The sequence below is a fragment of the Coregonus clupeaformis genome, chromosome 2, assembly GCF_020615455.1.
Source record: "Coregonus clupeaformis isolate EN_2021a chromosome 2, ASM2061545v1, whole genome shotgun sequence".
NCBI lineage: Eukaryota > Metazoa > Chordata > Actinopteri > Salmoniformes > Salmonidae > Coregonus > Coregonus clupeaformis.
Genome location: NC_059193.1, coordinates 14,434,857 through 14,451,418, shown reverse-complemented (window position 1 = coordinate 14,451,418; position 16,562 = coordinate 14,434,857). Strand labels below are relative to the sequence as shown.

At 45.5% G+C, this 16,562-nt stretch overlaps 1 protein-coding gene across 13 annotated transcripts in view; it reads right to left on the bottom strand.

Annotated features, from left to right (window-relative positions):
• LOC121533092 (ankyrin repeat and KH domain-containing protein 1) overlaps nucleotides 1-16,238 on the bottom strand; it is a 52,591-nt gene extending 36,353 nt beyond the window's left edge. For all 13 annotated transcript variants that reach the window (XM_041838860.2, XM_045226675.1, XM_041838867.2 and 10 more), the window contains exons 1-2: nucleotides 15,796-16,238; nucleotides 4,410-4,563 (exon numbers count right to left, since the gene is read on the bottom strand). In XM_041838860.2, the coding sequence (XP_041694794.2) occupies nucleotides 4,410-4,563; nucleotides 15,796-16,071 (430 nt within the window). In that variant the 5' untranslated portion in view covers nucleotides 16,072-16,238. The remainder of the gene's footprint in view (nucleotides 1-4,409; nucleotides 4,564-15,795) is intronic.
• Nucleotides 16,239-16,562: the final 324 nt, after the last annotated feature.

Genomic DNA, 16,562 nt, shown 5'->3' with positions numbered 1-16,562 from the left:
GAACCCTGTGGCACCCCCATAGAGACGGCCAGAGGTTCAGACAACAGGCCCTCCGATTTGACACATTGAACTCTGAGAAGTAGTTGGTGAACCAGGCGAGGCAGTCAGAGAAACCAAGGCTATTTAGTCTGCCAATAAGAATGCGGTGGTTGACAGAGTCGAAAGCCTTGAACAGGTCGATGAAGACGGCTGCGCAGTACTGACTTTTATCGATCGCGGTTATAATATCGTTTAGGACCTTGAGCGTGGCTGAGGTGCACCCATGCCCAGCTCGGAAACTGGATTGCATAGCGGAGAAGGTACGGTGGGATTCGAAATGGTCGGTGATCTGTTTGTTAACTTGGCTTTCGAAAGGCAGGGCAGGATGGATATAAGTCTGTAACAGTTTGGATCTAGAGTGTCACGCCCTTTGAAGAGGGGGATGACCGCGGCAGCTTTCCAATCTCTGGGGATCTCAGACGTTACGAAAGAGAGGTTGAACAGGCTAGTAATAGGGGTTGCGACAATTTCAGCAGCTAATTTTAGAAAGAAAATGGTCCAGATTGTCTAGCCCAGCTGATTTGTAGGGGTCCAGATTTTTCAGCTCTTTCAGAACATCAGCTGTCTGAATTTGTGTAAAGGAGAAGCGGGGGAGGCATGGGCAAGTTGCAGCGGAGGGTGCAGAGCTGGTGGCCGGGGTAGTGGTAGCCAGGTGGAAAGCATGGCCAGCCGTAGTAAAATGCTTGTTGAAATTCTCGATTATTGTAGATTTATCGATGGTGACAGTGTTTCCTAGCCTCAGTGCAGTGGGGAGGAGGTGCTCTTATGCTCCATGGACTTTACAGTGTCCCAAAACTTTTTGGAGTTAGTGCTACAGGATGCAAATAACTGTTTGAAAAAGCTAGCCTTTGCTTTCCTAACTGATTGTGTATATTGGTTCCTGACTTCTCTGAAAAGTTGCATATCGCGGGGGCTGTTCGATGCTAATGCAATACGCCACAGGATGTTTTTGTGCTGGTCAAGGGCAGTCAAGTCTGAGGAGAACCAGGGGCTATATGTTATATCTGTGTGTGTGTGTTGACACAAGAGACGGGGAGAAAGTGAGCGTAGAGGCATACGTTTGCCTTTACCCTACATTAGTGGAAGTTTTAGTTGTCACATGCACAAGTACAGTGAAAATCTAAAACTTGCAAGCAACAGCACAGTAAAGTAAAGATAAACGCCAAAAGAATCAGAAAAAAGCAAAAGTTGGGTCAGAGATTAAGACAGCAGCCACACGGTACGCAAACATCTTTGTAACAGAAAAGTTTAGAAGTAAAACTGTGTGAGTGGGTGGGTCCTGCCAGTCAGTGTTGTCATAACTACTACCCTCTGCTCTGCCTGTGTGAGTGAGACTAAACTTTGGCTATGCCTAGCTGTCAGAAGGATTTCACAACATTTCCCCAGGCGGGCAGGCAGGGCAGGGCAAGTGGTGGAAGGCTGAGGTTTGGGGGGTTGATCGTTGTATTGTCCTGTCTAAACAACATCATATCAGCTTTTGACAACAAGCAGTATTGTGAGGCTGTTTTTACTGATCTGGCTAAAGCCTTTGAGTCTGTTAACCACTGCATCCTGCTCAGACTCAGCGACCTAGCCTAGTTTGAAAAAGACTTCTCTGGCTGTGTACAATGTGTCAAATCTGAGGGCCTGCTGTCTAATCCACTGGAACTATCTATGAGAACACCATGAACACCATGTAACAACCCTACAACATAGCTTTAACATCCAGCACTGATGTTGAGCGATTAGGCCTGGCTCGCAGTCTGCTTTACAATTCACCCCAAAGGTGTTCGATGGGGTTGAGGTCAGGGCTCTGTGCAGGAGGGTCAAGTTCTTCCACACCGATCTCGACTCTGTGCAGGAGGGTCAAGTTCTTCCACACCGATCTCGACAAACCATTTCTGTATGGACCTCGCTTTGTGCACGGGGACATTGTCATGCTGAAACAGGAAAGGGCCTTCCCCAAACTGTTGCCACAAAGTTGAAGCACAGAATAACATTTCGCTTCACTGGAAATAAGGGGCCTAGCCCGAACCATGAAAAACAGCCCCAGACCATTCTTCCTCCAAACTTTACAGTTGGCACTATGCATTGGGGCAGATATCGTTCTCCTGGCATCTGCCAAATCCAGATTCGTCCGTCGGACTGTCAGATGGTAAAGCGTGATTATTCACTCCAAAAACGCCTTTCCACTGCTCCAAAGTCCAATGGTGGCGTGCTTTACACCACTCCAGCCAACGGGTGGCATTGTGCATGGTGATCTTAGGCTTGTGTGCGGCTGCTTGGCCATGGAAACCCATTTCATGAAGCTTCCGACGAACAGTTATTGTGCTGACATTGCTTCCAGAGGCAGTTTGGAATGCGGTAGTGAGTGTTGCAACTGAGGCAAGACGATTTTTACGCGCTTCAGCACTCGGCGGTCACATTCTGTGAGCTTGTGTGGCCTACCACTTCATGTTCTTGCTCCTAGAAGTTTCCACTTCAAAATAACAGCACTTACAGTTGACCGGGGCAGCTCTAGCAGGGCAGAATTGTGACGAACTGACTTGATGGAAAGGTGATATTCAGACCCTTTACTCAGTACTTTCTTGAAGCACTGTTGGCAGCGATTACAGCCTCGAGTCTTCTTGGTTATGACGCTACAAGCTTGGCACACCTGTATTTGGGGAGTTTCTCCCATTCTTCTCTGCAGATCCTCTCAAGCTCTGTCAGGTTGGAGGGGAGCGTTGCTGCACAGCTATTTTCAGGTCTCTCCAGAGATGTTATATCGGGTTCAAGTCCGAGCTCTGGCTGGGCCACTCAAGGACATTCAGAGACTTGTCCCGAAGCCACTCCTGCGTTGTCTTGGCTGTGTGCTTAGGGTCGTTGTCCTGTTGGAAGGTGAACCGTCGCCCCAGTCTGAGGTCCTGAGAGCTCTGGAGCAGGTTTTCATCAAGGATCTCTCTGTACTTTGCTCCGTTCATCTTTGCCTCGATCCTGACTAGTCTCCCAGTCCCTGCCACTGAAAAACATCCCCACAGCATGATGCTGCCACCACCATGCTTCACCGTAGGGATGGTGCCAGGTTTCCTCCAGACGTGACGCTTGGCATTCAGGCCAAAGAGTTCAATCTTGGTTTCATCAGACCAGAGAATCTTGTTTCTCATGGTCTGAGAGTCTTTAGGTGCCTTTTGGCAAACTCCAAGCGGGCTGTCATGTGCCTTTTACTGAGGAGTGGCTTCCGTCTGGCCACTCTACCATAAAGGCCTGATTGGTGGAGTGCTGCAGATCGGGTTGTCCTTCTAGAAGGTTCTCCCATCTCCACAGAGGAACTCCAGAGCTCTGTCAGAGTGACCATCGTGTTCTTGGTCACCTCCAAACTTCTTCCATTTAAGGTTCTTGGGGACCTTCAATGCTGCAGAAATGTTTTGGTACACCTCCCCAGATCTGTGCCTCGACACAATCCTGTCTCGGAGCTCTACGGACAATTCCTTCGACCTCATGGCTTGGTTTTTGCTCTGACATGCACTTTCAACTGTGGGACCTTATATAGACAGGTGTGTGCCTTTCCAAATCATGTCCAATCAATTGAATTTAGCACAGGTGGACTCCAATCCAGTAGTAGAAACATCTCAAGGATGATCAATGGAAACAGGATGCACCTGAGCTCAATTTCGAGTCTCATAACAAAGGGTCTTAATACTTATATAAATAAGGTATTTTTGTTTTTAATTTCTAATAAATTAGAAAACGTTTCTAAAAACCTGTTTTCCAAAAAAACAGTTTGTCATTATGGGGTATTGTGTGTAGATTGATGAGGATTTTTTTATTTATTTAATCGATTTTATAATAAGGCTGTAACGTAACAAAATGTAGAAAAAGTCAAGGGGTCTGAATACTTTCCGAAGGCTATGCACACACACGTTGACATTAGAAACATGGACATATCTCTTTCTGGTTTTCCATCAGGCTGGCTTTGCCCTGTTTGAAACGCCTCCTGCCTTCCTCCTTCCCCTGAAGTAACCAGTGATCTAACATGGTCGGACGGTAGGTGACAGCTATGCTGTGCAAGATGCAGATAACCACACGTTCACTTCAATGGATCAAGCAGAAATGCGACAGTCTGCAAGGCAAGGTGTTAGGGTCAGGTTTGTGGGAAGTACTAGATGGGCGAGTCGGGTTCTGGTAGGGTGGAATTGGGTTGCTGGTGGGGTCCTTTCACGTCAAGTAGGGTTGGATAGAATTGGTTTGGATGGGGTACTAGGCCTAAGTCTTAGGGTGAAGTGAGTTTGAATTGAGTTAGACTAAATAGAGGCAGGTTTGGGACAGGGCTGAACCGTGGGATTGGGCCCAGTTGGGTTCTGAACAACAGGGGTCAGGGTTAGGGCCCAGAGATGGGTTCAGGGTCGTACCTGCAGCCTCTAGCAGGGCCTCGAGGCGGGCCTGTGTCTCTGGGTCAACGGTGCGTAGGTCCACACCGTCTGTGGCGCTGGACAAAAGCAGCTCAGAGGCAGTCTTCATGATGGGGTTCTCCAAGTCCTCCTGGTCCAAGATAAATGACTCCACCTTGGGTAAGGAGAGGGGGGGAGAAAAGCAATGCACAATTTATAAAGTACATAACAGCAGACAGGGAAATCTCACTTTTGATGTTGCATCATCATCTGCAGCCGACCCCCAAAACGTGTAATATTATATTGCTTAAAAATCTGTATCCATAGGTATATATTTGACTTTGTCATCAACAACTAAGACAAGGGGTCTAATGTAAACTAGCACAGCTCTCCAGTTTGACTGGTGTCCTCCACAATTCCAGTCTTATTTGCATGACTGGATGTTTTTCTCCAACACCACCGCATGAGGGAGTAGAAACGCGTGGATCAGATAACCAACTTCAGCTGAAACGTATTGGCCGTGGCGTGTTGCCGGGTAGAATGGATACTGCATCTACTCTAAACAAATGACCAGACAAATGAGGGGTGTGGTTCCATATTTTTAACACACATCTTTTCCAGAGAATTATGTCAGACATTGTTATCGTTTATAAAAAGGGAGGTTCAGTTACATGTCTCTGCATTTTGGTCCAAAGTTGTGTCTGTATGAGACTTAAGGCTTCCCATTTGAAACAGTTCAGCAATATATTATGACCACATTGTGACGTTTTGGTCTTCGGCAAGGTTTTTTTTCGGCTGCTCGTGCACACACATTATTTTCTCAAGGCAAGCGGAAGTCGGTTGCCGAAGTATACACCCCTTCGGCGGTGATTGGTCAACAGTAGGGATGAAGTATACACCCCTTCGGCGGTGATTGGTCAACAGTAGGGATGAAGTATACACCCCTTCGGCGGTGATTGGTCAACAGTAGGGATGAAGTATACACCCCTTCGGCGGTGATTGGTCAACAGTAGGGATGAAGTATACACCCCTTCGGCGGTGATTGGTCAACAGTAGGGATTCTTCAATTAAGTGTTTATCATTCAACGAGAGACTAATTGTTTTCAAGCACATTTTTTCACTTTTTAGATGTAAAATTTAGCAACTAAGATCGCCTTGGCATAAACTTAAAAATTTATGACAGATTTCTTGAGTTTTCTTAGATTAATTCTGACCATTTTGAGGAAGTATATACGGGCTATGGCATCTCGAGATGGACAAACAGTACTATTGCAGCATTCTTTCATTTTTCAAGGTCTTTAAAGGGAGTATTGCGAGCACACTCGTTCGGTTAGGTGCCAACCGAACAAAAGCATGCAGAAAGCATTAGGCTGAGCTTCAAGTTTTTCCTGAACGCGTGAACTGACCAGGACAAGGTCATGTCAATTAAACATCACACCAGACTATATATTTTGGCCCACCGACACAGACATTTGGTCTGGGACAGCTGTAGGGTTAGGATGAACTTTCAGCCTGCTTTATGGCAGGCAGGGACAGTGAAAACGAAACCTCCCACTGTAATTTCTCAAGGAGTCCCTGTCCTATACGTAGGCCTCAGGCCTGTGCTGGTTTTTCCCTTTGTTGACCTAGACATTCTGTACACACCGAGGTGTCACGTCAGGTCTGATGCAAAGTCCATCCCTCCATCTTTAGCCAGGGCCTCTAGAGTAGCATTGCAGCCTGACACATTCACATTGGCCAAGAGGCCTTATAACGGACATGGTCTGAGCATTGAGGAAGACTCCGTCAAGTCAAGGCTTCAGATGCACTGCATTCGGAAAGTATTCAGACCCTTTGACCTCCCCACATTTTGTTACATTACAGGGTTATTCTAAAATTGATTCAATAAAAAATGTTCCTAAATTTACACACAAAACCCCATAATGACACATTATTTGCAAATGTACTAACAAATTAAAAACTGAAATACCTTATTTACATAAGTATTCAGACCCTTCGCTATGAGACTCGAAATTGAGCTCAGGTGCATCCTGTTTCCATTGATCATCCTTGATATGTTTCTACAAATTGATTGGAGTCCACCTGTGGTAAATTCAATTGATTGGATATGATTTGGTAAGGGACACACCTGTCTATATAAAGGTCCCACAGTTGACAGTGCATGTCAGAGCAAAAACCAAGCCATGAGGTTGAAGGAATTGTCCGTAGAGCTCTGAGACAGGATTGTGGCGAGGCACAGATCGGTGGAAGGGTACCTAAAAAAATACTCCCAGCTAACATACCTGACTCCAATAATCAACGAATCGTGATCTTCAGTTTAGAATGCAATTAGTTTAAATCAGCTGTGTTTGCTAGGGTGACACAGCTCCAGTGTATGTGAGCGGAGTGGCGCGGGAGCGAGGAGGAGTGCCCAATTTGACTGGAGCTCGGGGCGAGTTTCCCAAAGGCTGGAGGGTCGGCTTTCTCGCCCACTCCAATTTCACTCCAGTATCAATCAATCAATTTTATTTTATATAGCCCTTCGTACATCAGCTAATATCTCGAAGTGCTGTACAGAAACCCAGCCTAAAACCCCAAACAGCTAGTAATGCAGGTGTAGAAGCACGGTGGCTAGGAAAAACTCCCTAGAAAGGCCAAAACCTAGGAAGAAACCTAGAGAGGAACCAGGCTATGAGGGGTGGCCAGTCCTCTTCTGGCTGTGCCGGGTGGAGATTATAACAGAACCATGCCAAGATGTTCAAAAATGTTCATAAGTGACAAGCATGGTCAAATAATAATCAGGAATAAATCTCAGTTGGCTTTTCATAGCCGATCATTAAGAGTTGAAAACAGCAGGTCTGGGACAGGTAGGGGTTCCATAACCGCAGGCAGAACAGTTGAAACTGGAATAGCAGCAAGGCCAGGCGGACTGGGGACAGCAAGGAGTCACCACGGCCGGTAGTCCCGACGTATGGTCCTAGGGCTCAGGTCTCTCAGTTGGCTTTTCATAGCCGATCATTAAGAGTTGAAAACAGCAGGTATGGGACAGGTAGGGGTTTCGAAACAGCAGGCAGAACAGTTGAAACTGGAATAGCAGCAAGGCCAGGCGGACTGGGGACAGCAAGGTGTCAGCATGCCCGGTAGTCCTGACGTATGGTCCTAGGGCTCAGGTTCTCAGAGAGAAAGAGAGAACGAGAGAATTAGAGAGAGCATACTTAAATTCACACAGGACACTGGATAAGACAGGAGAAGTACTCCAGGTATAACCAACTAACCCCAGCCCCCCGACACATAAACTACTGCAGCATAAATACTGGAGGCTGAGACAGGAGCGGTCCGGAGACACTGTGGCCCCATCCGAAGAAACCCCGGACAGGGCCAAACAGGAAGGATATAACCCCACCCACTCTGCCAAAGCACAGCCCCCGCACCACTAGAGGGATATCCTCAACCACCAACTTACAATCCTGAGACAAGGCCGAGTATAGCCCACAGAGGTCTCCACCACAGCACAAACCAAGGGGGGGCGCCAACCCAGACAGGAAGATCACGTCAGTAACTCAACCCACTCAAGTGACGCACCCCTCCTAGGGACGGCATGAAAGAGCACCAGCAAGCCAGTGACTCAGCCCCTGTAACAGGGTTAGAGGCAGAGAACCCCAGTGGAGAGAGGGGAACCGGCCTGGCAGAGACAGCAAGGGCTGTTCGTTGCTCCAGAGCCTTTCCGTTCACCTTCACACTCCTGGGCCAGACTACACTCAATCATAAGACCTACTGAAGAGATAAGTCTTCAGTAAAGACTTAAAGGTCGAGACCGAGTCTGCGTCTCTCACATGGGTAGGCAAACTGTTCCATAAAAATGGAGATCTATAGGAGAAAGCCCTGCCTCCCGCTGTTTGCTTAGAAATTCTAGGGACAATTAGGAGGCCTGCGTCTTGTGACCGTAGCGTACGTATTGGTATGTACGGCAGGACCAACTCGGAAAGATAGGTAGGAGCAAGCCCATGTAACGCTTTATAGGTTAACAGTAAAACCTTGAAATCAGCCCTTGCCTTAACAGGAAGCCAGTGTAGGGAAGCTAGCACTGGAGTAATATGATCAAATTTCTTGGTTCTAGTCAGGATTCTAGCAGCCGTATTTAGCACTAACTGAAGTTTATTTAGTAGTGCTCACTTCACGAGCTCAGGGCATGCCCGGCCCAGCATGCATTTGTAGTCTACTTGTGTGCTGCTATAGCCCTTTGCTTTAGCTACTGTCATGAAGTTCACTAAATATTTTCATCAAGAATGATAAAAAACACAGAGGAGCAAACTCAAGGTGACTTAAAAAGATGAGGAGGAACAAGAGGAAGAGAGTGAGTGTCTACAACTAAAGAATCATTGTGGAATCTGAAAAGACACATATCCCGAAAGCATGAAGGTGTACTATGTGCACATGCTAACAGAAATGAACAAGGTTCTATTATCATTGATTTTGGACCAATAGGCCTGACATATGACTTCTTCCAAGGAGCTTTCTATAGGCCTACATGTAGCTCAGTTGGTAGAGCATGGCGTTTGCAACGGCAGGGTTGTGGGTTCAATTCCCACGGGGGGCCAGTATGAAAAATTAAAAATAAGAAATAAATAGAAAATATCAAAAAAATAACAAAACATGTATGCATGTACTCACTAACTGTAAGTCGCTCTGGATAAGAGCGTCTGCTAAATGACTAAAATGTAAATGTACCTATAGAAACATTATACAAAAACATTTTGTTCCAGGAACGGTAAAAGACTGGAATAATAATAATAATAATAATAATAATAATAATAATAATAATAATAATAATAATATACTGAATGCATTAACAGAAATGACCGTAACCAAACAAACATTGTAGATGAGAAATAGGAATTAACGGTAAACGTACTGCTGGTGATATGTGGAATTGATAGACACTAACAATCAAACATACAATCCACACAATGAAGTTATGAAACAATGAATGTGCACAAATTGACGGGAGAGCGCACATTCTGAGAGAGACGTGCATTGTGCATCTTAGCCACACTCCCCTTCTTGGACTGTGCCATCCCTGCGGCCTCCGTAATGGATTAGTCCACTGAGATGGGTGTGAATCAGACAGGTGTCGTGAGCATTAAAAAAAACATATTTGCTGCTGCTTGACAAAAAAAATATTGGTCGACCAACAGCCTATCAACCAGTCGACCAATTGGTGTCAGTCCTAATTTGTATTTACAGAGAAGGAGATGCAGCAGCCATGAACTTTGCAGGAGAAAGACACACTCCAATATTACTTTTCTGCACGTAAAGCCCCGGCAGTGTCGCGGAAGAGAAAGAGCCAATTGGATGAGGCTTTCTTTTAAAATGGTTTACTTGGACTATGAGCCCCTAACTAAGGGAGAATGGGAAGGGATCCGGTACTTTGTACGTGCAGCTCAACCAGGCTACACAGCTTGCTATAGTACGGTCCGAGACACCCTCATGCCCTCCAAGAAATGGAAGCCATGCTGGGAGATCTATTGCAACTAGGTGATGGTTTCGTTGTGTCAACTGACATTTGGACTAGCAGAAGGGGGCACAGTTTCCTGGGGGATTGTCACTAGTTTCATTGACGGAAAATATAAAGGCCACATGGTGTTGCTGAGCTGCGAGCACATACAAGGACACCACACAGCAGAGGCCATTTAGCAGAAAGATCAAAGTATCCTGAGGAACTAGAACGTGCAGCGACAGCTGATACAAGTGGTGACTGACAGCGCAAGCAACATGGTCAAGGCCTTCACCCTACCTGCTTTAGAGTAGACCAATGATGGACAGGACTAAGAGGAGGCATCCGACACGGAGGAGTAGGACGCACCACCTGCACTCTCAGTCCCAAACTGACCATATAGCCAACAACATTGACACGATTGTAAACCAATACTTCGGAGTCAAATCTCAATTTACAGTGCCCAATTCACATGCTTCAGCTCGCAATAAAGGATCCCATTAACATGCATGATGGGGTTAGTGGACTGATCCAGAAAGTGGGGAAACTTGTGAAAAGTGTTAGGAAGAGTACATTGAACACAGAGGAAAGTGACAGATTGGGAGCGCACCCCACAGAAGCCTGCATGACAAGATGGAACAGCCAATTACGCATCATTGAGTCTGTAATGAAGATGTTCGAAAGAGGCCCATTGTGGCAAAACAAACTGAAGTCTATGTCCGATTATGAAAAATTCCCCCTAAACTAAATGTATTGGCAAACAGGTCCTGGTGGAGGTTCTGACACCACTATGCAGAAAGAGCTGGGGACCCTGGGCATGATTCTCCCTGCCATGTCGGAAATAAAAGAAACTGTTGACTACAGTGTCTCAGCCCATAGACATTGCTGCTTTGCAGAAACACTATCAGATAACGTCTCCACTCAGTACTATAACGATAAACATTCTGGTCCTCGCAGTCCTGGAGCCCAGGTTTAAAACTGATTGGGTGATAGGGGATGAACTGGTGCGTAACCAGCTTGGAGATACGCTACCTCCTCGTGATGGAAACTGAGGCTATGAAAATGAAACAGCGCCTTTGAATTCACTTTTAGAAATAAGTTTGGCCAGAGTCTTGTGGCTTCAAGCGATGGTGCCTGGAGAGTGGCCCGAAGGGTGTTTAGCATCCCCAGTGGCTTTGCAAGCGTGGAGAGGGTATTCTCCGCTGCTGGCCTGCTCTACAGGCACCATCACATGAGCCTGAAGCCACAAGACTCTGGCCAAACTTGTTTCTAAAAGTGAACTCAAAGGCACCGTTTCATTTTGATTTAATTCTAAGTAAGTCACAGCCTCTAAATTGACAATTTATAGACTATCGTGATTTAATAACAAAATGTTGTTTAAATGCTGAGCGCTTAATGTTCCTGCCAGCCTAATCATTGAATTAGGCTAATAATATAGCCGAAATAATTCCTTATTTACCAGTGGCTGTTTAGAGTGTTTATATGCTGTTTAATATGACATGTAGCCTATTTGAAACGATGAGCGCTTCTTACAGTCACCTTTTCCTGTTGTTTATAACAAATAATTTTTATTCAAATCATATGGTTTGGTTTCAATACTTCAAAACCAAATGGCAGGTCCACGTAGTCAAAAAGATAGATGGGGAGTTGTTTAAATTGTGACTTAAACCAAAAAAATGAATGGAGATAATGTGTAGAGGTTGTTTTATTTCTTCCTGTGAGCGAGGAGTGGTTTTTAGCAGAGCAGTTGGAATGTGGAGCGCAGAGCGGGATTTCCGACAGCTCAACTCCGCTCACATACTCTGCACCACTCGGCCCCCGAGGACTGGAGTTGCCCATCCCTGGTTTAGATAGAAAATGTACTTAATGGTAGATAATATAGTCCATGTCCACTCCATGCTAACAAAACTTAGATTCAGTGGGGAAAGGTTAACATATTATGCATATGATATGTTCCCAGTGTAAGTGCAACTCTGATGTGGATGGGAGAGAACAGAGCCTGTTTCTCCATTCTGGAACCGTTGATTAATGAATGGCTTGGCTCTAAGGTAGAGTGAGTTACCCTGAGCTGAGCACAAAAAGGCCAACCTAGCTATAGAATATCTAAGATCCAGGGTCTCCATGTAGGACGACACTCGTGACGGACACAGATTTCCATCTCAGTTTTCTACCTCACAACGTCGTCCGCAAACTAACTCAAACATTTTCGGTGTACAAACTCCTTAAATGTTCTAAATCAATGTTTTCCAAAATGGTGGTTCATATTACGCTGATTCCTTTAAGGGGATTTGCAACCGAAAACTGTCTTTTGACCAAAAAACATGAGTTTGTTTGCTTTGTGTGTGTAATAACTGAAAACATTCAAGAGTTTGATGTGGGTCAAGGAGCAAAACAACTGTTCCATAATAAACATCTCAAAAACATACATGGAGTGACATCCGTTCCATATCAACACCATCAACCAGCATGAGGTTCTCTCCAGTGGGGCCAAGCAGGCTCTGATAAGTTAGTGTACTGTAAACAGTGCAAGCCAAGCTCTTGATTTAAAAACCATATCCATCAGTTTCCAGCTCTGAGAGAAAGGCTGGCTTGACCGTATGGTATTGGACTGTACATGGCTGTATGTATCTGGGGGGTACGGTATTGGTGCCTGGGAGTGTTGGCCCATAGCTGACCCTTTAACACAGAACAGCACAAAAGCATTGAGGAGGAAAACAGTATGCGGCAAATTCAGTACATACAGCACGGGCCCCCTGGCGCAGCTCCGTGCTGGGACTGCAGCTGCCCAAGGTCAGGGGCAGAGAGAGGGGCTTGTGTCTGTCTGTGTACCCAACATGCCAACCAACCTGTCCCAGCTCCAAAATAGTGTACTGTTTACTAGCATTGCTTGGCAAAGATTTATGAGGAACGTGACGTGAGTGCAGATAAAATGAGGGAATAGATCCTGTGAATTCAACAATAGCAATATTCAAAAGAGCATTAATGATGTGTTTAAACTTCAGACAATGGGTAGTAAACTGTTTCAAATTCACACAAAAACATTAAATAATTAAGACAAACTGGTCACATTCCTAGTAGTACAGTATGCAAAGATATGTCATGAAAACAACGTGCCACCTGCAACTGTCAAACAGCATTCAAAATAAAAAGATGACTGCGCTAACTCCGTCAATAGTCTGCTCTTAGCTGTAGTCCTTTACAGAGATGAGGACCAGTAAGGAAAAGCTACTGGGTGTCCACAGACAGACTAGCGGCAGTCTGTGTGGAGGAATGTAGCTATACACTTGGAATGCAGAAAACAATTACTTTTGGGGGATGTAGTTTCAAGAGGGCTCTCACAAACAACAATGTACATCAGTTCTGCCCATCAATGAACTACAGTTCCCAGCACTGTGTTGCATCCGGAGAGCTGGAAAGGCCTGGAAAGGCATCTGCTTAATCCTGGAGCTCAGAGTTCAGCTGCAGCCCACAGGAGTGAGCTCTCCACTAGGCTAACATTTCACAACAATACCTCCCTTTCAGCCAGATCCTCAAGGCCTTTTAGGAAGGCCACAAAACATGACACAGGTATCAGACATATACTGTACATTCAGCCTCAACTAATTCCCAACAGAAGGTAGAGCGAGAGCGAGAAAGATAGCTGCCTGCTTTCGTCTCCTATCCCCCCCATCTCATTTTCCAAATGAAACATAAGAACTTATAATCCATTGCAGATGTAATGCTCACTATTTACTTGTGGGTTATGGTATGGTCAGGAGGTGGTAGCTCAACAGGCAGTGTCTTCACCCTGTTAACATGCCAGGCTCCACAGCTTCCATCCATCCAACACCATGAAATGGGAAAGTGCTCTCTGCAGGTGCACGTTACAACAGATAGACTTATAACATGACAGAAAAAAAATGTCACTGCCTCATGAATAAATAAAACCCTTTGTTTAAATGTATGAGAAACGTATTAGTGGATTGATTTTCCAGTATTATCTGGATTGTGCCCCTTAGCCCTGCATCACTATCAGGTTGTCGTCTGGTCTGGCAGTTCCAACATGCGTCACACACATGATCCTTGCCTAGAAACCCGACTGCATTGAATTCTATGTCGGGCAGAAATTAGTGTTTGATTCAGGAACATTTCCTCTCTCCAACTCCATCAGCCAGAATGTTGAATAAAATGATATTTTAACTTACTTTACCAGTTGTCTGTGTGGTTGGTCCTTTTGCAGGTAGGGATGAGAGACATTATATCCACAGGAAAGTATAATTACATCAACTTTTCAAAGCGCTGGTAGTGCGTTGAGATTTCTATCACCTGAAGCATGCGCACAAAATGAAAACGCAAGCACAGCACGCATGCATACTTGCCGAGCTGGTGCACGTGTTTACCTGGTTCTACCCATGCTTCAGGTGATAGACATCTCAATGCACTACCAGCTTTGATAAAGTGATTTAACTATACTTTCCTGTGGTTATATGGTCTCACATTCCTACCGTCAAAAGGACCAACAGCGGTAACAACCGGTCTAGACTGCTTAAATATAATTTGCTGGCTTGTAGAGGTCGTGAGAGGAAATTTTCCTGAACCAAACACTCATTTTTGACCGACGTAGAATTCAATGCAATTCAACGTTGGGTTTTCAGGCAAACATTATCCTAGACTGTGTTCCTAGAATGGCAGTCCATAGACTGTCACATGACGCCATGCCATGCAAGCCTAATTACATTTCAACAGTTAGAATAACAAGGCAGGCATGGTGTTTTTGTAGCCTGTGTAGGAAGTGGACAGGATAGCCAGACAGGTAGCGATGTGTCAGTCAGACAACTTGATAGTGTCATGGCCGCCACAAGTCCACAGACAGGTTAGGGTTGGGCTGGGTATGGTATAGTAGGGCATGGTTTGGTAGGGCATAGTATGGCAGGGCAACCACAGGTGTGGCTTCAAAAGTCACACCTTCACCTGACCTGGAAGCAGATGTTGATTGGTTGGTGGTGAACACGCAGAGGGCAAACGTGTCAGGGAACCAATCCACATAAGAAAGATTTTACAGTTGAAACCGTTGTGTTGTCATCATCATTACTGATGACAGAACAGGAACTCGTGGTTTGTGTTTGTGCGTGTGACCATGTTGTAGCTCGCGATCTCAGATCAACTGTCAGGTATCAACCTCAACCGTGGTGCCCTGTAAGCCTGCCAACACATGTAAAGTTGCCCACAGCTCAGAAAGTGGACTGTTATCAATTGTAACAGCGCAGGACAGTGATAGAGTTGGCCATTTAGTTGGCACCGTCTCGTGAGGCTGAGACCAGTGTCATCTGATCCCTCCGTGTTCTTTATTTATGATAGCACGATGATCGACCACTCAACTAGCTACGACAGTTAACGTTAGCTAACTAGCTGTCTAAAACGTGTGTTGAGGAATTGAAGGACAGTCGGATTTAAAATTGATATCATTTATAAAAAGGTGACGTAATTGCACCATTACGATAACATTTGAGCTAGTTTTAATATTGGCAAGATTGACAGCCCGTGCTTGTTCTGACTGTGTGTGAATACGTACTCTCCCACCACTGTGTACAGTGTCCGAAGTTGAGAATGTGTGTCTGCGCTGCGAGACGATTGCTAACTTACTAACGTTAGCTAGCACTGACGATGGCATGATCGCTTCCACCCGAACTAGGCCGTGGTCACAGCCTACGCCGCATAAATAAAACATTCCATCGGTTATCGTGCAATTATGTTGGTGTCTTGCACTATTTGCCTTATGTCTGACAACCCATGAGAAATTGAGTTTGCTGGAGACATGTTTCGAGCAAATTCTTAGTTGTTTTTTAGGTTATTTCGTCAGCCTAAGAGAGGGTGGCTGCCCACAACTAACTAGCTGGCTAGACAGGGAGATGAACGTTTGCTAGCTAGCTAACTAGCATATCCAGCTAACGTTACCTCTGAGACCTCGTCTTCGTCGCTGTTGGATCCGGGACCAGAGGAAAGGACTGCAGCCGCAGCCAGTTTGAAATCCAGTCTATCTGTAGAAGGCCCACCGGGCTCGCCAAACAATCGTACTTTCTTTCCGCCCACACCAATCCCTATGCCCCGGAGTCCGACTCCTGGTGTTGCTCCTACCCCCATCCCTACCGCTGGGGTGCGAGGAGTCACCGAGTCGATCTCGTCCTCGAAGCCGTCCGTCAGCATTCTCGTCCCGGCTACTGCATCCTGCATACTTATCTTGACAATACGTATATTAGCGTTCTTATTGTTGACCTTAACTTCCTTTAGGGGTATCTCTTGTAGAATATTCGGGTGTTTTTACTTCAGGAAATCCTGAAACTCTCCCGAAGCGAGGGTTGAGGAGGATCTCTTTCCCCCAGCCATTAGCTAACTTTCTAGCTAACAACCTAACCCATTTCTCAGTGTTTGTCAGAAACCCCGCCTCTAAACAAAATACTGAAATCGCCATTGGCTGACGTAAAAAAATGACTGACAATGATTGGTTTACCTTGGTGCTTGTCAAGCGGAAGCACGCGACGTCAGTTAGGTTTACCGATATCACGAGTCTCTCAGAACGAACGTCAAAACGTGTAGTGGCCTCACTGGCCCTGGCACTTTTATTAAAAGTAAATATGTATAAACTGGAATATTTCAGGCATAATTTTTTTTTGTCATATCAACATGATATTTGGAACGCCATAAACAGGGTCATCAAAAGGAAA